The 21,658-nt window shown below is 45.4% G+C and overlaps 1 protein-coding gene across 2 annotated transcripts in view; it reads left to right on the top strand.

The window, feature by feature from the left end:
• The window catches only part of LIMD1 (LIM domain containing 1), a 41,550-nt gene that overhangs the window by 11,060 nt on the left and 8,832 nt on the right, over positions 1 to 21,658 (top strand). For both annotated transcript variants that reach the window (XM_009687956.2, XM_068935655.1), the window contains exons 2-5: positions 2,194 to 2,295; positions 17,284 to 17,351; positions 18,692 to 18,754; positions 20,202 to 20,332. In XM_009687956.2, the coding sequence (XP_009686251.2) occupies positions 2,194 to 2,295; positions 17,284 to 17,351; positions 18,692 to 18,754; positions 20,202 to 20,332 (364 nt within the window). The remainder of the gene's footprint in view (positions 1 to 2,193; positions 2,296 to 17,283; positions 17,352 to 18,691; positions 18,755 to 20,201; positions 20,333 to 21,658) is intronic.

The raw sequence follows: 21,658 nt of genomic DNA, 5'->3' as shown, positions 1-21,658 counted from the left end.
TAAGGTAAACAAACTAGCTTGATCTGTCATTTTAGACAGGGACTTCCTCTGCCCAGCCACTGGTGGTGGTTTTTGGCAGCCCTCTCCGCCTCTCCTCGGCGTGGTCTGAGCACAGCAAGGAGGGTGCCGGCTCTGAAGCCGCTGAAGTACTAGATAGCAGTGATTTTCTCCTCCCTGACGGTGGGTGACCGGGGCTCACCTCTGCAGCTCGCCCGCCACGTCACTGGTGCGACTAGAGCAGAGGACATAGCAGTGCCTCTCCAGGGGATGGTCCCATTTGGGTGCAGAGCTGCCAGCGTCTTCAGCTGCTGTGCTCTTCCCTGAAGAGTGGGAGGGGCAAGTCTTGCTCCTAGGTGCCTTCAAGGAAGTGAATTTCTACTGTCATTTCTTACTTTGTTATCCAAAGAGGTTTTCTTGGAAGTGAAATACGTTTGCGTAAACCAAGTGTGGTCTCTAATCGTTAAGCATGGCTCCAGCTGGCCTTATTCTGTAAGCACAGAAGGATGGCATAGTAAATCCATTGTGGGTTTTGTCTTGTTACCTGTTAAACAGTGCCAGCTATCTCTTGAGAGATGAGGCCAGATCTGACCACCAGTCTGAGCATGGCCCTGAACTGAACTGTTCTGCAGATCTTTTTTGCTTTAAGCTTTTAGAGGGTCTCAGTTAACCATCACTGCTGCAGCTTTGCTCCTCCTTTCCCTCTGCCCCTGCCATGCAGCTGCCCTGTTGTGTCTAATTGGCAGCTCTATACCTGGGTAGTCCCAGGGGCTACTTGATGAGGTACAAATCAGGCTTAAAGGCGCTGTGTCCTATGAGCCTAGTGCCCCCCGTCCATGCTGCTGGCGTGGGTTATGGGTGTGATCCCCATGTCTGGGGTGGGGTGCTGCAGGAAGGGGGCTTGGCTGTGCCAAGAGACGGGGCTTCCTACAAGCAGTTGCCTTAGTATGGGGCTGTGACATGATCGTTGTCTGCACACAGCAGTCATGGCGCTCTTTGTACAGAAGCCTTCTTCAGAAGTTTTTTTGTTTTTTTAGCAGGGTTGCAGTGTATCCAGAGAGGCAGTGTAGCGGTGCTGTGCTTCAGCCATCTGCTGCCTGAGCTCTCTCCTGGAGAAGAGGAGGTCACAGGCGCCTTGGAAAGGGCATGGCTTATTTCACCGTGGTTTAAATTTATTTATTTATTTATGGCGTATTTCACCCCTGTCCCCACCCTAGTAACTGCATTTGGCAAATGTTTCTCTGCCACTCCCAAATAAGAGAATCCCATCCCCATGTTGTGTTTCCCTGGTGGGGTAATAGGAGTGTTGGGTGGCTGCCGCAGTTCTGAGCTGTGCTTACAATCGCTTCCATCAGAGAGAAGCTGCAGGTGGGGTTGGGGCTCCAAAAGTTGATCTGTGTGGGCCTGCCCTGGCCCTCTTTCATCCCATGGGCTCTCTGAGAACCAGGCCCAAGATAGCTTGCACTGCTGCTGCCAGCAAATACATGCTCTTTAAAACTGATTTGTTTCTTCTGTTATCCTGCAAGGAGCTAGGAGAACATCTGGAGCACGATACGCTATTCTGTAGGTAGCATCTGTGTTGGAGCTCTCTTTTCTGACATGGTTAGGGGAGAGAAGAGAGGTAGATTTTCAGATAATCAATCCCATTCTAGTTTAGTAAGAAATCTTTAGAGATTTGGGGCGTTCAGCAGAAGGGTCGGGAGTCTGAAATATGATTTAAAGGGTCTAAGAATTGTATCTTTCTCGTGTCGGTTGCAACCGGCAAGCTTATATTATGCATTAAGTAGGAGAAACTGTTTGTCAGTGAACAGCCCTGAACACCATTTACTACCACCCAGACTTTTGGAAGGGTCTTTAAGTTTTTTCTGAATGTGTATGAAAGTTTTGAAAATGGCCAGGAGAAAGAAGGGGATGTAAGTGTAGGCAAATAGGGCTCTGAGCTCGTTGTTCTCATCACTTAATTTGCAAAAAATGCTTTTGCTGTGTGTAACCAGTGGCCCCTGTTAACAGCAGTTCTCAGGGTAAGTAACGCTGATGTCACCTACATCTTGTGGTTACATTGGGTTGTCCGGTCCTAAATTCAGTGTGAATTGCAGGTGTGATTACCCACGCAGCCAGCTCGCCTCTTTCTCCTGTGTGAACCAGCTGTGTTATTAAATCCCACTGCTGACCTTTGCTGTCTCTTTTCTCTTCTAGGAACCTGTGTGAAGTGCAACAAAGGTGTGTATGGAGCCAACCAGGCTTGTCAGGCCATGGGAAATCTCTACCACGATGGCTGTTTCACCTGTGGAGCCTGCAGTAAGTACTCCCTGTTGCCTGGCTTGCCTCTGCTGCCACGTTTGAGTAGAGCTCTGTGACAAATTCTTCCAGATCAACATTTTTCTGGTTAAAAAAAAAAAAAAATTGCAGTTATTCAGTTATCTACCAGATGGACTTTGTTTCAGGTGTATGTCTTTGTGGTGGTGTTCACTGTTTGTTTTTGAATAGATTCTTGCAAGGCATTTAGAAAAGAAATTTTGGATTATGCCTGCCTTCAGCTTTCTGATGTGAGGGACAGTTATTTTAATTCCTTTGTGTCTCAGTGTAGCCACATTTCCTTATTTATGAGATTATTTTTTTTTAAGTGTCAGTAAATATGCTGTAATTGGCATTTAGGTTTTAGTTTTTGTTATTTGGCAAGTCAGACTTTAAAGCCCTTGCAGTCTGTCAATCCAAAAGAGAGACACTGCTTTGAACACCTTGCTTGTCTGTATGGGCTTGCCAGATGCGTGTGGCAGAAGCTCTGTGAAAGTAAGATGCATCTTTTTGTAAGAGGAGACAATCTTCCTCTCTTTCATTTTTCCTGTTTCAGCTAAGTCACTGTGCAGTGGAAGCCAGCTCAGCTAGTTTAAGCCACCTGAAAAGTTGCTGCCTAGTCTAGCATGCTGTCTCTGGCCTGAGAGCCCCGTCCAGAGAGTAGTTCATCTGCCTGCCTTAGACGTCGGTTTTAGGATGTGGCCCCTTCTCTCCAAAGGGAGTCTGGACAGACAGCTGAGATGAAATGCCTATTTTGTAGTTGGCATAGGTGAAGTTGGTCCTGCTCCATGTCTCCAACGTGAATATCATGCTTGGTCCTGCTGTGTGTAGGACATGTGTGTAGCATGTGCTACAGATGGGAGGGTCTGAACTGTATCTCTGTAACACTGCCTCTAGAGAAATTGCCTGGAAAAACGTGTTGGTCGCTGAAATGACTGACTGCCTCGCCGGGTGCCAAAAATGAGAGCATGGTAAAAGGGGAGAATGACAATAGTTTTATTTATAGACATTGCTCATGTGCTACCCACCCTTCTCACCTTGCTGCCCCCGTAGCAGTACAGTTTTTTGTCACTGCATTTTTACTACGTACGTGATTTTTACGAACTGTAATAGCCTTGCCCTTCTGAGGCACTTTCTGGCAAAGCGTGAATGAGCCAGGTTACACATCTTGCTTTTTGTTTTGTAAGCTGCGCAGACCGAGAAACTGAGCCACGGGGAGACCAACAGCATGTCTCTGCCTGCTTATTTTCAGCTTGTTATTGTGCTAGTGGTATCAGAATAGAAGCAGGGATGGCAGGTGCTGCAAAATCTGCCTACAAAGCCTACTGAATAGTTAAAAGAGCCTGGTGAAGCTCCATGCTGTTTTTCATACCCAAGACACAGTCTGAAGCTTGCTGAAAATTATAGTGTGCTCCAGTGTACGAATTCTCCCAAGTGGCTTTTCAAGGAAAGTCTGTGATGGAGCTAGGGTGAGCACCCAGGTCTCTTGAGACCACGTCCTGGCTGTATTTGCAACACGGTGTTTTTTGTATTCTGTTGTGTTAACCCTGGAGCTAGCAGCTTATTTTTAGAAATGTAGCTATATATGTGGCAGCAGTAAAAATAATAGTAATCCATCTGGTGTTTTTGTATATATCACTTTGGTTTTCCAAGATGAACTTTGGGGTTTGTTTTTTTTTCCTGTGTTGTATTTAGAATTGTAAACTCATCAAGACTGCAAGGGAACGTGTTTTATTTGGAGCTGTAAAGTGGGAACAAATATAGAAAGGTGTGTGCGCTATTTGATGATAGCGGAACCTTGAACTCTGCTTGTTTCCCAGCTGTCTAACGCTGCCTGCCTTCCCTCACCTATGTTTTCAGTAGAGCACTTCCCTGTCATCCGACTGAAGACAGGAAAACTGAAAGAAAAGGGGTATTTGCAGATGACGGCAGTTTCCTAGAGGCTCAGAAGTCAGCAGCTTGCTCTTTTGTCCCTCCTAAATTAATTTGAGATCTTCTCCTGTGGAGAGAATTTGCAGCTCCACCCAGGGCTTTGCTTCAGGAACTTTTTATACCCTTTGTGTTCAGGCAGCCTCCAAATTGCCCTTCCACACCAATCTCCTGTTACAAATAATTCAACGGCAAGTTCAAGCTGTTTTAAATTTCTGCTGTGCAACTGGTGCTTTAGAAATAAATGCTCTAGATCCTCATTTTAGAACTGATTTTACCTTCTCTATTTGGAGACCAGCACTAGAGAGGTGTAAGTATTTACTTCCATTAATGTTTGTATGTGTTTGGTTAAAAGACAGCTTAATCCCTTTTCTAATGAAGTGGATTGGTGGGGACTGAAAGAACAGCTAGCAGCTGCTTATTCTAAAAGGCAACCCTTTCCAAAGTTTTCCAATGCAAGACAAGAAAGTTTATGTTTTAGACGAGACTGGAAAAAGGGAAAAAAGCTTAGTTTAGCAAGGTGAAGCTGATTTTTTTCCCTGTTACCCAGTTAGTAAATGAAGACTCTCTGGAAATGTGCTGGGGCAAAGGATTTGAAATGGAAAGCTACTGGTGAAAAAAAGGGAGTAATGATAGAAAATACTGTATTTCAATATGAGAGAGGAAAAGGGGAATGAAAGCCATCAGTCTAAGTCTCCCGTTTTACATGTGTTGAACATAAAATGTATATAGGCAAGTTGTCTGCTTCAGGGGACGGACAAAAATCGTGCTTTTTCTCCACTCCCTCGAAAGTTGTGGTTAAAAAAACCACGACTACTGTCAGAAAACCAGGGAGAAGCAGATTTCTAAAAATCCACGCGTTTGCAGTGAGACACTTTGCCTAACCCTTGGTGTGGCCAATTCTGCCAGCCGCGCTGGGGCGGCGGTTTACGTGGCTGATGCACGATCGTGAGTGGTGTGCATGGGCTGGCCCGACCCTTGCTGGGGTTGTGCCTCCCTCGAACAGCACCAGGACACGTCCTGCACCAGGAAGGGATTGTGGCTGTTCAGTCATGCTTGTGTGTACGCAGGTCCTGCTGCCAGGAGTGAGATTTGGTGACCTCCCCTCTGTGGAAGAGGGACGATTTTATCCTTTTACCCAGAGGTGGGTCCCAGTTCATCGCCGTCCCTGAAGGTACAGGCTGTTGGAAGATGGGCCCTGTTGAAATAGAGAAAAATAGTGATGTCAGGGGCTCTGCTGGAAGAAATTAAATGCTGACATCTTTCAGAGCAAACGGAGGGGAGCCAGTTAGCAGATTTGAAGCGTTAAGCCAACCCACTTCTTGGGCAACGTATGCTGGCAGCGAAGCAACAGTCTCCCCACTTGACTGGGCTCTGCAGCAGGCGAGGGCAGGAGGCAAGGTGCTGCTGGCAAGCTGCTGCGCACATCCTGCATTTCCCAGGGCTCAGGGGGAATCGGGCTCTTTTTCCTTCCGGTGACCACATTGGAGTGGGTTTCAGGAGAGCCTTGTTGGGGATATCGGGTATTGTTTTTCCTCCCCCCCCCCCCCCCCGAGCATCTCTTCTGATTGCTTGTAATAAGCATATTATACCTTCAAGGATGTGTTTGCTTCTTTCCTTTTCAGTCCAATCATTGGCAAGCGAACAATAACAAAAAGGGCCATACTATGTAGATCAAGGAAATGACTTCTCCCCTTCCCTCTCCGCTCCCAGGCGATTTGCTGGTAAAAGAGAAAAGGAAATGTACTTCAGATGTTGCACGTTTCTGGGAGCACTGTTCCATTCTCTTTCCGGCCCTAGCCGTCACAGCAGTCCAACAGTATTAGTATTATTGTTTACTTGTTGGTTTGATGTTTAGACTAGCTTGTTAGCATCTCTTGTGAATCCTTCCTAATTATATTAGAACTGAGAAAAAGACTTTACGTTGCTAACAGTAAATGTCATTGCTGTGTTTCAGCCTATTTTAGAAGCTTGCTGTTGGCCCATTTCTTCTCGCAGTAACGTTTCAAGGCCAAGCTCCCAGCGAGGAGCTCCAGAGAGGCTGATTTAAAACGCGCTGCCGTCAGATAACCCTCTGTGAACCTGGCGGGCAAGCCACAAGCTTCGCTTGCGCTTACAGGAGTACAAATGAGAGCATAATTTGGCTTCTTATATACAGGCTAGTTAACAGGAGGCTAATTAAGAAAGCTCAAGCCCTTCTTACTTGTGTAGTGGCCTGACCGTACGAAGGAACACGGGAGCGCTTCTTACCTCCTTGCTCCAGGTAGGTGCTTGGACCAAACCATGTCTCAACTCTGTAGAGTATGACCTAAGCAGAAGCAGTCCTGTTGTTGCCTGTGTCCATGTTTCACAGTAAGATCAGGAATAGTTCTGATTTGTTGGGTGATGAAAGAACACCAGATTGTGCACCAGCCAGCCAGGAGCTGCAGTACAGTGACGGAGGCTGCTGGGGACGGGGACCGGGGATGCCCATCCCGCTGCTCCCACAGATGCACATGGCTGGGGCTGCAAGGACGGTTCAGGTGGATCCGGAGGAAGGTGTGTGCTGATGTTGCAGGACTTCCTCATATTTGAAGGAAAACTGCATTGGAAGGTGCTTAGGAGTTGTGGGGCGTGAGTTTGCGTTTTTCCCTTCCAGCAGTGTGCTTTGGGGCTTGGCTTGCTGTGTTTGTAAAGGCATAGCTGAGTTGACTTTCTGATTAAACAGGATTTCAGCTGCTTAATTGATGTCTAGGATGGTACGAACTGTTCTGCCCTGAGGTAATGGAGGGAATGTACCTAAGAAGAATCTCCCCTCCCTGCTTTACATATTTAGGTTATTTCTCTGCCTTTCAGGACATCAGCTGCAATGCAGATGGAGCGCACGCAGGTCTGTCATTAGCACGGGGAGCATGTGCCTTTTCGCAGGCTGTCAGTGATCTGTACGATGATACTGCTGGGGTAAATATGAGGAGACTATTTTAACTGCCGGAAAAATAAATATTTGCCTGGACAGTATCGTCTGGCTAGCTGCAAAGCATGTCTTGAGCAGCATGGTTTCTTTCTGAAAAGTGAGTAGTTAGGCTGTGTTTTTAAGGTCAAGAGGAGTTCATCTTGGACACCATCCAGTACAAACTGTCTTTGAGAAGTCAAGGTTGCTCGTGATTTCAATCCCAAAATTTCTGTGCTGGTGGAACAAACACTGAATATCTGCACTCCAATAAATAAAATATACAAAATTACCTATTAAGGTAAAGCATATTGTCATCCAGATATTTATATCTGCTCTCTTGCCATTTTCATTTTCCTAAGGATTCCTAATTGTGTTTGTACTTGAATTTGCATCCAAATGCTGTTTTGGTTTCCCAGATACAGAAAGCTGAGAGGGCCTAACGGGGTGGGGGTGGGAATTGATACCTCACGGCGCTGAATTTCCTACATCCTCTGTTTTCTAATATACATATATTCAGAGATGAATGATAGACGAGAGCAATTTGTTGAGCAGAGCTATGCATACAGTACAGGCTTGAGTTGTCCGGAAAAAGAATTTACTGTTTTATCTGAGCCACTGGTATGCAATGAAGAAAATTTGGCATAGAGGTCAAAACAACAGATTTAGAATGATTACTTTGGCGTAAATATTTCATTTATCTTCTTGTTTTTTTCAGAGCAGACATACAAACAGGGTAGCTTTTCGTAGAGGGCAAGAGGAAAAAAAGAAACTCTGGGCTGTTTCTGCCATTTCAGTAAAAATATCTGCCTTAAATGAAGGCCATGGAAGTAAGTTAAAGAAGAACCCTCTAAAACATACACGTTTAGATACCTCCTGCAAGCTCAAGGTATCTATTTGCTTCTTGTCTTTTTTTTTCAGTTTGTTGGACAAACATTTTTAGTTATCAAATAGTTTGTTACATATTAACCTTTTAGGTTCCTATGAAATCACTAGTACTCTCATTTACCTGAGAAATAATCAGAGCTCATTTAGTTTATGATATGTCCTCAGAACACAAAAAAAACGCAGCTATTTCCAGATGTTAGTATTTATTATTTCACTATTAAGGAGACCTTATAAATGATAGATATCTATCTAACCTGCTGTATTGTTTTAGCATTTTTCTCTAGGACTCAGCTGGGCATGTATCCGACTGCTGCAGGTTGTCTGAGAAATAGATCTTTTTAGCTGTGCCACTGCTGCACTTCAGAGCATAAGGTTCTTGTACTTGAGCCACTTGGTCCTCGGAGGAAATCTAAAGGCCAAAAAAGTGCAAGGGAAGTGTCAGAGATGACTATGAAGGAAATTAGTACGCAAGGAAGGAAGTCAGAGAGAAAGAACTGATTGCAAGGTGATGTGAAGGAGGGTTAGGCATTAAACTAAAGCAGAAAATCTCAGAGAAGGACTAGATTTTGACCCCATATTGCAAAGAAGTGGGAATCCGGCACGTTCACCAAATTACAGAATTCAACCTCTGACATGTCTACCTGTCCCTTTTTTTTTTTCTCTAAAACTCAGATAACGTTGATGTTTATGTAAGAGTAACAGGCTGGTGTGCCAGTGGTAGAGTTTGAAATAACACGATTTTTGCTCGTGTTACTGCTACTGTGTTTTGCTACTCTGAGGGATTTTCTTACATTTCACAGGGTACTGGTGTTTGGAGGTATCAAATGTCATTTATTAAACAAGGTAGCTAAAGTAGGAAGCAGTGTAACTGCTAGCATAGCCCCTTTGGTTGGCTAATTAGCCTTGCTGCTGTGATTATAAAGCGCAGCTACTTACAGCTGTGCAGCTTTCAGTATATCTGGGCTAGTTGTGTTGCATGAACATGCCCCGTGTTGGTATATAACCCACAGAACAGCAAGGCCGCGGTCTTTATTGGTACTGCTAAATTACACTGCAAGCAGAAAGTTCCCTTATTGTGCAAGTGCAGCTTAATTGCAGACAGAAGGACAGACGGCCTTGTCAAGGGAACTTCCCTCCAGCAACCTGGTAAGCACAGGTATGTGTGCCGTTATCTTCAACTGCAAAAAATAGCAGCTACACTAGTGGAGGCAGGATTTATTTCTTGTAATTGGCTCGAGCAAACTCTGAATATAAAACCACTAAGCTGATCTGCATGTGTGAGAAATGTGCAGATCTTCAAAGTGGGCAGTGTTGAGGATTAGCTAGTAATCATACTGCAGCATCCTTTTAATAAAATTAGCATGCACGAGTCTGTGTAATAAACAAAGTATCTGTGAAAAAAGTCATCTCAGTAAAGATCTGGACGTGCCTGGCATTACAGACAGTTTGGAGACGAGGAAAGCATCCATGGATGCTTTCAGCTCCCGTCTCAGTTGCTGCCTTGGTCTTATTTACTTTTTGTCTTCAGTCTCTCAGCTTGCTGGTGAGCAATCTCCACGCTTTGCCACAAGAAGTGGTTGCTCTGCGTGCGAAAACATCAGGGCAGGGCAGCTTTCATAGTAGGATGACACTACTTGTTCCTCTCCTGGCTGGGGCAGGAAAAGACAGGTTTGAGGGCAGAGTTGCTTTGGGGTCTGAGGTGAAGGAGTTTTGGCATGGTCCAAGCATCCTCAGTAGATATTCCTGCTGGAAAGGTGCAAGTCTGCAGCTGGTAGACAGCAGAAGCAGTCAGGGTTTATGGATATGCCTGGTGTTTTGTGTCAATGCGTTTTATCAGTTGCATGTGTTTTTGTGCTGGGTGAGAATCAGGACAAAATGAGAACAGAGGTTGAAACCTGCAGGGGTTATATTTCCAGCCTCTCTGGTCTGTTTGTTGTTTTAATGTAATCTTCAGAATGCCGCTTTTTTTTAAGAGCGGGTATAAGATTAATTCTACTGTAAGAATCGTAGGAGTTTCCTTACAAAGTTGTAAGTGATTTCTGTGAATAATTTTCTAGGGACTAGCTTGAGACGCCCTGAGGCTTTCCACACCAGGATAAATTTAAAAATTGATCTCTCAGTTAGTTCTAAGGCCAGGGCGAGAAGCAGTATTTTTAATTTTAACAGCTCTGGAAGGTCTGCTGCTGCTGGTCTTCGTGATGAAGGCAACAACAGCAAAAAGTAAGGGAATGCTTCAGAGTTTTCCTTCTCCAAGCCTCATCCAATTACAACTTCAAACTTTCCCTAAGCGTTTCTTATCTGGTTGCATTGCCCGTAGAGCACTTTGGGGGGAGCAAAGCTTACCTCCCCCTCCCGTTTCTTCTGAAAGCGAGAGTGTTTTCGGGGTCGGTCAGGCAGGTGATGGCGGTGTAAGCCTGGCTTTCTCCGTCCTCAGAGCAATCCTGGATTGTGTTCAGGTTTGGGTGCATGAGAAAACGGAGCTGCTCTCCCTGTAACTACATGGAGGGAGATAGAGCACTGGGTCAAAAACGGGATGCCTCAGCAGGGATTCCCTGACTGCAACTCTGCCTTGAGCCAGGCTGTTTATCTCTCAGTGTCAAAGCTCCTGGGGTGCTGGTGCACAGTCCCTCAAAAGTAAAAACATTTGAATCTCCAGGGGAGCTTTTTGCAACAGCTTACCATTAGCACAGGAGAGATGTCGCTCAGTGATGTGGCTTACTGTGGTGTTGCCATGTTCCCTTTTTAGAGCCCTTCCTGCCTTCACCTGTGGTTGCTTTGCTGTTCAGCACGGCTGGCCATTTGTGGCATGTGCAGTGCAGCCAGAGCTCGCTTTGGGCTCCCAGTCCTCAGATCTCTTTCTCAGAGCTTTGTTTTTACCGCCTTGAATGCTTGTGAGAGCACAGAGGGTGTTTTGCAATTGTACAATACTACTGCTATAGTCAAGTGAGAGAGGCTGAACAATTCACATGTTAATGGAGCTGCTGTGTCTTAGAGCAGTTGCTTTTATGAGATACCCTATCCTTCTGCGATTGTTTCACCAAGACTTTGATCTGAACTGACATATCTGCCTGTTAATCATAGTCCGAATATACCTGAGTTGGGGTATGTTCAGGCACCTCAATGACTCTTTCATCCAGCCCCAGTTTAAGAGCGGATTGGAAATATTAGCAGTTCTGCATCAGATTTGCTACTGCATCCAGCTTCAATGGTGGACAGCAGAAATTGGACAGATACCAGAAATCAATTAGAGTCCTCTGATGTTGTGCCTGGGCTGCCATGCACAGCAGGACCCCATGCTGCGGGTCAGTGAAGTCAGTATGCACAGAGGGCTCCAAAAAAAGCATTTGCCAGCTGGGGACTGCTTGGTCTCAAGTGCCGCTGAACAGCGGGCAGCAGGGAGTTTTGTATGGGGACTGGGGAGCTGAGGTTTCTGCGCCCTGCATGTACCTGTTGTGTCACCTACAGGTTGCAAACAAACCCAAATCTAAACCTCCTTGCAGCTTTACAATGGGAGAATGAGAAACGGAGGAAGGACTGTGGCTTGAGCTAGAGCCATCCAGGTTTGAGGAGGAGCTTTATTTGATCCTCAGTGCCTAGCAGGTTACTGCTTCCAGCCTGCTATCTCCTGACTGTGTCAGGAGGTTACACCCACTGACTCCAGAAACTGAAATAATTTTTTTTGATCTGTCATTAGCAGCCGCACGTCCAAATTCGTCTTATAGCTGTGGCACTACTCTTAAGAACTGATTTTTATAATGACAGAGGCCCCAGAATCTCAACCCAAAAGGGACCTCAGAAGCAGCCACCAGCGTGCAGTAATTTTGGCTCATCCACCATGCAGATACCCCAGGGAAGTCTGCGGTGCTTAGGTCGGTGGGGTAGGGTCCGTGCTCACCCCCCGGCAATGCAGGGCTCCTGGTCATACCATCCCCATGGGGCCCTGCGGTCTGAAGATGGCCATGTACAATGATGTGCACTGAGAGTAACCTCCTGCCTTTGAACATGACTTTTGTCACCTCATCCTCCTTTTAATAAATAATGGAAAAGCAGCTTCAAAAGAGAGAGTTTGGTCCAACTCCTCAGCAAGTAAATGACAGAGCTCCCAGCATCCGCCTTGGGCCATTGCAAGCTCCTAGTAAACCTCTCTCCTATATGAACTTCAAAAGGAGCGAGCTGCCATTTGAGAAAATGATACAGACAAGAGCACCAGCGTCCTGGGAGTGCAGCCTGGTGGTATGCCTATTATCAGCTGCTAGGCAAAGCGTGTTTATTTTAGCACAAAGGCACTACAGACTAAGCTTGAAATATTCTGGAACTGGTGCTTAAATGACCTTGAGGTCATCCTGGAGGTCCCACAGCTAAATGGATTAGACAGACGTGTTAAGGATGAGCAGTACAAAAAAGCACGAGGATCAAACCTCCTGTCAGGGAAAATAACATGAAATCTTGTAACAACAAGTGAAGATGATAGGGTTGAAATGCCCAAGAATTTTAATTGTCTGAATTCTTGCAGATCGGAGATGAACTAAATTCAGGGTGAAATGAAAGTAAAATGTGATCGGGAGCCAGTAGTTTAAGACATGTATTAGAGCAATTGGTCCTGAAAGTGGCAAGTTGTGCGTTAAAATTCCTAGGTTTATCAAAGGGTGTCACCCCTGCAGTCATCTCAAAGTGATGCATATTTAAACTAAGTAGTGATCAGTCTGATTCCTTAGCTGTAGTCGATCCTTAGACTGTAGTCTAAGGATCAGCTGAAGCCTGATGCTTCCTGTTGGTGAAATTATGACAGCATGTCTGTGCCCAGACAAAATCCGTGCTAGTCTCTGCCGGCCCCGAGTCAGAAGTATCACTGTGAGGGGACTTGTCTAATTGAAAGTATGTGTAGGATTCTCGCTATTTAGTGAAGCCCAGCACAGCATCTGCCTGCTGTTGACACCAGAAAAGAAAACAGGCATTTTCTAAGAAGTGGAGGTCAAATTTGTAAAAGTAAATAGCACTGGCTTCTGCTGTTGAAGCTCTCTGTTTCTGAGGAGCCTGGGAAATAGGCACGCGTTTTGGTCCCCAAAGCCTTACTTTTGCATGCGCAAACACAAGTCACTGGGTCAGAGACCAGCCCTGCAGGCTGCCCACGGAGCTGGGACCGGTGGCTACCTCTGCGCTAGCAAACAGGGCTGGCTCAGGGGCTTGGGCACTGTCCCATGCACATTCATGTTGCTTCTTTACTAGCACGATTTTGCCACGCTGGCTAGCATCTCCCAGACAGTACCTGGTTTGGGAGAGAACACGAGCCAGGGGCTGATCCTGGTAGGTGGTATGGATGAGGCTACGCCATCCAAGGAGGGAAGGGAGACCAGTGTATGGACGTGAGCCATTGCCGCGCTGCTCTCCTTGGTGCTGTGAAGCCATCCCAGCCTCGTTTGTTTTACTGCTGTTGACGTAGCCAGAACATCCGTTTCCCAGCTCCACTGAGATAGTCCCCAGTGCAATCACGGGGAAGTGAACTTTTCCTGTATCTTGGTTTCCCATGTGCAAGATGGGGAGATGTTTCCTTACCTCAGAGGGATGGTGTAAGAAATCCATCTGTGTGTGGGGAAGGGGAGGCTGAGAGGGGCAAACACAGAAATCTGCTTTGTTTGCAAGCTCTGGTTCCCTGATTTGGGCTCTATTCCTTCAGCAGCTCCATGGGCTTTTCCTGAGCGCCACTTGGTTACTCATTTTTCTAATGAATTTTCTTCTGTGCTTCTGCCAAGTGCTTTAAGAAGAGAAAGTCATGGAGAGGTATGGAGCTAAAAGTAGTCAAAATGACCACCTGTTCCCTCAAGAAAATAATAAAGCATTCCCCCCTTCCCTCCTCAAAGTCCTCTTGTGTTAGCACCTCTTCTTCATGTGCCCACGTAAAGTCAACAGCCAAATTATAAATCCTTTTTAAAGGGGTTTATCCCCCTGCTAAAGGAGCTTACAGCAAAACCCTAGACACAGAGTGCTCGCTGTGACAGCTCCTCTGAGGGTCTGTTGCAATCAATCTTGACCTGCTAATGTCAACGGGTTAAAAATATACCTGGTGTAGGATACCTGTTAAGTGCTTTTTTTTTTTTTTGTCACTGTAGAAGAATGATTTGGTGGCAACCCATGAAGTGTGACCCCCCTCTGCTGGAATGGATACTGCTCACACACCTGTCAGGGCCTTTATCCAAAAAAGTCCTAATTTTATGATGCACGTGTTTTTCCCTTACCATTGCTGGTTTGTCTTTATGAAGAGGCATTGCATAGAGACGGAAAGTCGCTTGGGCAGCTGGATATTTTACTGAGCTAGAGCACATGTTACCTTGTAACTTAAAATAAATACAAGTTCAGTGTTTCATTTCTTCATTTTTAATAGTGCCAAATCCCAGTGCCGTATATAAATCGGTGGGAGTTTTGCATGAGTATTGCTTGCTGCGTTAGGCCTATTGGTAAGCCTCTTGCTCCAACGCTCGACAACGGCATTGCAAATCCCTTGCGTCCTGGTGTTGCGCCTTCCCCTCCCCAGGGACCTGAGCTCCCTGCTAATGCTGGAGAACGTGTCAGGCTTATCTGTATGGAAAGGCAGAGGGGGGGTTATTGTATGAAGACGCACCTTGGATTATTTGGCCACAAAGCTAATGAGTCCAAGATTAGATATTTTTGTTTTGGGCTCAGGGCCCTGTTTTGATGTCAGTAACCTTGGCAGAATATCAGTGTGAGATAAATCAGGGCAGAATGTTTTAGCCTAAAACGAATATCCTCCTGGGAGCAGACGCTGAAATAACGTGCACAGTGCAAATTACATTTTCTTCTGTTATCTGAGGTGCCAGTCTGGGTACAGAAAGGCCATCGTGCGACCCTTGCCTGCCTGTCGTGTTGGTTGTGCTTTGATTAGGTTTGCGAAAGCATGGAAGCCTGCATCCCTGGGGTACGTTGTTCCTTGGATGCTTTTGCCTGGCGGGATCTGCACCCTGCTGAGAACGCTCTGAAAGAGCTGCTGATTGCACCAGTAGGTAGGGCATGAGGCCGAGGGCACTGTGCTCCGTCAGGGACACTGCTCCCAGCATCCATGGGGACATCCCCAAGGTTGCGGAGGGAAGGAGGGCTGGGAGCGATGGTAAGTAATGGGTGGTGGGTGATGGAGCTGGCAGCAATGTCTGGGGCATCCTGTGCCCTGCCATGACACCACCGATGTGTGTATGTGCGGCCTCCTTGCCGCTGGGTTTGCTCAGCCCAGCTGGCTCGGATGGCCTTGGGGGCAGCCGTGGCAAGTTCTCCCTGGACCAAAAATGGAAATCTGGGTCCGTATGCAAGAATATACATCGAATATACTGAGGAGCAGTAAGCAGCGGGCTGTGACACTGTGATACTTTTGGTTTCTCGGGTTTTCCTCCAGTCTAATGTCTCTTTTCACATGACGGACTGGCTGAAACTATTTGACCTTGTTGAACAGACTGTGAGCCAAGGCCGCAGTCCAGCTGTGGTAGATAGCTGCATTTAGATCGTCTCTCACCTAATGGTCATGCAGTTGTCCCCTGTGGAGATTAAAAGGGAAACGGAGATGGAAAGCACATCAGAGTGGTGCTCTGGCTTGTATGTAGTCCAGTAAACACTCAGCTGAGTAGCACGTACAGCTTATCCAAGAAGTTGCTGCGCACACGCATCAGGGCTTATTTTTCAAGAAACATTGCCCTGATGGCTAAAAATTAGATTGAGTACAGACTAGTGGTGAAATGTTGGCTTGACTGAATTTTCTGGTAAAACTTTTGAGCTTCATTGGAGCCTTTAATTCCCCCTGAGAAGCAGCATGTGTCCTGTTCTAGCCTGAGAGTGCCCTCTGGTGTACACAGGGGATGATAAAGATTTCATTTATTGAATTAGCTTTACCTGGCTTCCTCATTTTCTTAATTCTTTCTAGCCAGTATGATTATTTGTTGAAGGCTGTCAAGTAGATTAAATGCCATAAAACACCCAGAGGTGAGCTCTAGACCTGTAGCTTGTTTTGCCTTCTAGACCTGTAGCTTGTTTTGCCTATTTAGAAATCGACACTGCTGATAATTTTTTTAATGACATTTACCACGTGCAGTGTATCAAGCATCGAGTGTCCAGGTTCGGACTTCCTTCCCAAGGTCTCTGGCAGCTCCCCGAAACCAGCCCGTGGCACGTCCTGGTGCTGTGCCTGGGCTGCATTGCTGCCCCTTGCCGCTGGCACAGCCCAGGGCGCGCACCTCGGGGTTTCTTACTGGAGCACAGCAGGGCGTCCGCTGAGGTGCTAGTTGGTAGTTTCAAAACCCTGGTTTAACAGAGAAAACGGGCTACAAAGCAGTAGAAGAAGCATTTTATAAATAAACAAATCATAATCTTTTTTTTCCAGAAGGATGATAGGCCATTTAGAAGAAGCAGAGGCAGTGTAAACACATGTTGCCATAGTTATGTGGAACTGGAAACAGATAGTAAATCTGAGGCATAAATACAAAAGCTGTTGTAAATATAAATCTTGCCCGTATGTAAAGCTGTTTCTTGGAGAACTCTGTCATCTTGTCTCTGTTAGGACGTTTTGGTTTGAGGGGGTAGGGGGAGTACAAAGCACAGTCAGGCTTTTAAACCTTGCTGGCATGATAATGGATGCGCTGGTGGAGAACAGAGATGAGCGTGTTCAGCGCTCCACCCCTGAATTTTACTTACGACAGATCAGATGATAAGAAGGATAAGATATTACAGTATCTTATCTTGCAGCTGCCAGTAGTAGGCAAAGTACCTTCCAATGGAACAGCACTGGTGTGAAACTTTTAAGGAGCAAGGGCTAGTGTGGCACCCTTTCTTCTCTCAGCAGGATGGCCCTCACTTGCTACTGGACCCTCTCTTGCAAGGTTATTTCATGTTGTGCTACATCTGCTAGGAGGTGGTCCAGGCTCGTCAGCCTAACTCCTTGCTGCCCAGAGGTGAGACTCTTGTTGTTAGGATCCAGTGATCAGCCTTCAGCAGTCACTGAGGACTGTCTGTGACAGAGAAGACATGCTGGAGGTTGGGAAGGCCTGTGCTGGAGGTGGATGCTGGTCTTCAGTTGTACAGCCATGGTGCTTTGATGTCCTTGTTGTAGAGCGCCTCAGTTATTTGTGATGCTTTCTGCTGCAAGATTAAGTGATCTGTGTCCAAAGGCATCTCCAGCCACCAGTTTTTGCTCACCTTTTTTCCCCGCTCTCTACTGACCTTTCTCATCTCCTTGTGTTTTTCTTCCTTAGGTCGGAAGCTGAGAGGAAAAGCCTTTTATTTTGTCAATGGAAAGGTGTTCTGTGAAGAAGATTTCCTGGTGAGCACACAGCTGACCCTTGTGCCTTCGGCAGCACGACTCCTGCAGAGCTGTCACGTCTCATACTCCACAGGAGGCTCGCGCCCTTCACTGCAGCTTTGCCTGTTTCATGTGTTTTTAGTACAGTTCCCTGGCCCTTCGCATCCCCTGTTAACCCATGTACCAGGCTCAGCGAGTTGGCCGGATCTGTGATCTGGTGGCTGCCCATGTGTGGTAGTGGAAGTAGCGGAATGAGAGGCCGTGGTTTTGCAGTACAGAGCCTGTACTCAAAGTTGTAGCCACTTGTGATAGCTCCTTCAAAATGAGTCTTTGTAGAAACGCCATGGAGGTATGAGCAAGATGAATGGCTAGAGAAGATTAGGTGAGTGAATTTCCCTTTCCAATTAACTCTTTTTGCTTGGGCATCTTCCTGAATGTCCTTCCATTGCCCTCAGTGGGTTTTGTATGAATGTACCTGAGAATGGAGCAGCCCCTCAGTCCTCTCCTTGGCTGTTGGAGAAACTCATGACTACCCTAATTATACAGAAATTGCAAAAAGCTGTTTAGCCCCCACAGAGCCCTCACAGGCTAAGACTTCACTGAGACTTGAGCAGTTATATTTGCCCACTTACTGAGGAGGTCTAGTGATTTCTGTCAGAGAGAAGTCAGTTATCATCTTTCTCTTGCCAGTATATTCTGCACAGGATGAAAATGGGAACATCTGGTTAAGTGCTTCTAAAATATTTCATGTTTCCAGTTTGTCTTTCCATCATTCAGACAGGAGTGAAACCTTGGACAGATTGTACGTTGTGCCTGAGGTATGCACTGGATATGCGACAGTCAGTTCCTTACCATTAGATCTTAGCAACAGCAACCAAAAGGTGATCTAGGCCGAAGTAGAAGAGAGCTGGGACAATACCCCGATCTCAGAAAAGTTTCAGTAGACTTATAACGGTGTAACCAGAGGTAGAATTTAGCTTTTCAAGCCTATATATGCAAGTGTCATGATAGGAATATGCGATAAACACAAGTAAATTCCTAGCTTGTAGATTCACATCGTCAAATAAGCCCGCAAATCTTACTAGTGAATACCTTACTTGCATGTGCGCTTATGGTATTTACTTACAAAATGTATTATACTTAAATTTAGGACTTGAAAGTTACAGGAAATCGTGCTCCTTCTGAATACTGAGGGTCTGATATCTTTATAGAATATCCTCTGGGGCCACATCTACAGCTTCATATACTGACGAAACAAGCAGAACAGAAAAAGACCAAACAAATAACTCTCCACAATGTGCTTTTGTTTGCGCTCTACTAGCCTTGTGAAATTTTAAGCCAATTCTTTCTTGTCCTTGCAGTATTCTGGTTTCCAGCAGTCAGCTGACAGGTGTTTCATTTGTGGTCACTTGATAATGGACATGGTAAGTGATAATTGCGTTAGGAAAAAGAAATCTCCCAGCTTTTTAGAAGACTGCATCAAGAGCAAAATATATTCATATCCAGTACTATCTATTTTCATATTAGTCTGCGTAGTGTGAGATTGGTGGGAGAAAGAAAATCTGCTAAGCTGTTTGTTCATCCTTGCAAGGAACTGAAGCCAGCACCCAGCTGTGTGGTACAGAGCCTTTGCTCTTCCTGTTTTCGGTGCAAGCTGAAAAGCAGAGCCTGCAGCTCCTTCATCCCCTTTTGGGACTCCCTGGACAGTGCATTCGTAATGCTGCCTGTACTTCCTGCTCAAAAGTGCAATGGTTCTGCAGTACTTTCTTGCTTGTGAGGCAGCAGTGCTCCCTTGCTGAGCCTGTCTTCTCTTAGTCAAGCTGTGGGTTCCCATATAGCTTACAAATGAAGCTGCTGCCTTGTTGCCGCTTCTTGTGCGTGCTGGAAGGCACTGGACTGATATTCTGGGGAATAGGTTTGGCCTAGAGTATGTGATTCGAGCCTCAGATTAGTCCAAGTCCTTGAAAACTGCTCAGCAGATCTGTTGTCATCCTGCTGAGGCAGGCAATTCCCGTTAGCCTACAACAGGTGCGTGCTCAGGGTTTGCACTGAGTGGGTCACATCTCAAAGGGTCATCTGATCCTTTTTCCAGCATCAGGCAGTATTCAGTTGTGGATCATTCAGAGGGAGATAAATTCATAATCTTGTAGTTGAAGGTGTAAAACTATGGCTGAGGCAAACAAGTGATGAGTTTCTAGGAGATCAGTTTACCACACTCTATCCAAGGTTTTCTAATGCTTACCGTTAATTAACTTAGCTTGCCTGGTTACGCTAGAAAGCATTAAAGTTGGAAACGTTATTTCATGCTCAGAAGTCTGATCACAAGGCTAACAGACCATGTAATTCCGCCCGTTATTTGCTGCTCCAAAGCTAACAGTGAATTACAGCTGTTGAGCTCAACACAATTGCCATGGTTAATTAGAAAGCCAGGCTACCGAGCACAAAGCTCCTAGAAATCTAAGAAGTTATGGAAACCTAGCTAAAATACTGTTTCAGCCTCTCTTGGAGAATGTAAAGATATATTTCCTTTTGTTGGTGTGGTACGTCTTGCCTTCTGATTATGCTAAGTAATCTCCACCTCTTGGCTTCAGAAATTATTTTTCCCCTTAAATTCTGTCACTTCTGTCCTTTGTAGTGCTAAATATCTTGTCTAAGACTATAAATTGTTTTCTTACCCATGCTAAAAATTCTGTTCTTTGGAACCAGACGGTATATATAGAGTCCAGCTGCCCTTTGTATCCCTGGTAACGCATTCTTTAGATGAGGTGCCTGAAAAAAGGCACAGCACTGCTGATGTAATACTATGAGTATGTTATTTTCACCTTTAATGCCTGTTCATGCATTCTTTTCCTGTCTCTTGCTTTATTGCAGATCCTGCAGGCTCTAGGGAAGTCATATCATCCAGGCTGCTTCCGATGTGTGGTCTGCAATGAGTGTCTGGATGGCGTGCCATTCACTGTAGATGCTGAAAACAAAATCTACTGTGTCAGGGATTATCACAAGTAAGGACAAAATCAACAGCAGAGTTGATCCAATCAACAAGCCTCTACGTTAACATTTCAAATAATTACAGCGTGTGGATTAGTAGAACAGAGGCAGGACTAGAAGCCAGAAGTTTGAGGATGGCACTCGACCCTAGAAGTTCCTGATGTCTCTCCTTGCCATGCCTCCAGCTTCCTGTATAACCATGAGGAAGTCACTTATCCCCTGGGCTTCAGCTACCCTTTCTACAAAGTGGAGATAGTGTTCACTGGTCTCACAGAGAACGTGAGATAGTCAAATAGTGCTCGTAAAGTGTTCAGTGAGTTCAGAAGTTAGTCCGCTCTGAAGTAAAGACTCTGAATCCCTTCTGAAATCAATGCAAGTTGTTTTTGAGAAGTTGCAGGGCTGAGTTTGACTTCTAAAGATCCAAAAATGTTAATAGCAATCACTGCTGGATATGCAAAGCAAATTTTTTATCCAGCTCTATTTAAACAACTGATAAATCCACTTAAAAATCACTTGGCCTTTACACAGGAAAATAAAAGGGCTGTGCTGCTCTTAGCTAGTAGTTATGATATTAGAGCTGCATACGTTTTGAGTGTCTGTTCGGCTCACTGTGTTCCTTGCTCCGTTTTCTGAGCAGGCAGAGTATTGAAATGTTGCTCAAGGACTCCCTGGAATTGTTCTGTATTGTGCTAAAATTTTAATTCAATTTGTGTGTCACTGTTGTTCTGAAAGGACACACATTTCCTTATAATTTAATTTAATTATTTATCAATTATAGTATATTATTTTTATTATATTAAAAAGCCTTAAGGAGCTTTACAGTGCATTGGTGTTTTCTCTCAGCATGATCCTGCCCCAGTGCAGGGGAACCAGTTAACTGGTTCTTTTAATATGTTCTTTGGAGGGACGGTCCTGCTCAGTGTCTCCCCATTCTGTCTTCCAAATCACCAAGTTGTTTTTGCTTAGTAACGGCTAAGAATTTTACAGTGATTTTCTTTTTCTGGGGCTGCTTCAATGTAAAATCTATTTTTGCCTAACTAACAATCTGTGCTAAGCATTAGTTACTTGGGAAAAAACAGGTCTTCTATAGGTGGCATAGGTATCTATAGTGACATAGAGAGCTGTTTGCAAGGCTGGGGCAGGACCCAATACAGAAAGGTCTGGGCTTATTGACCAGTAGTCAATTCTGTGTCGGTCAGCGGAATATGTAAACAGCAGTTAGTCATGGATCAACTATAATATTCATTTGTAAACAGAACACTATTGCACTGATGAATTAAAAATGATCAAGGCAGCCCTGGGATCTTTTTTTTCCCCTCCCCCCCATCTGATGTCTTTAG

This window comes from Struthio camelus, chromosome 2, assembly GCF_040807025.1.
Source record: "Struthio camelus isolate bStrCam1 chromosome 2, bStrCam1.hap1, whole genome shotgun sequence".
Classification (NCBI taxonomy): Eukaryota; Metazoa; Chordata; class Aves; order Struthioniformes; family Struthionidae; genus Struthio; species Struthio camelus.
The sequence above is the reverse complement of the archived record's forward strand: the minus strand, read 5'-3'. Positions and strand labels throughout refer to the sequence as shown.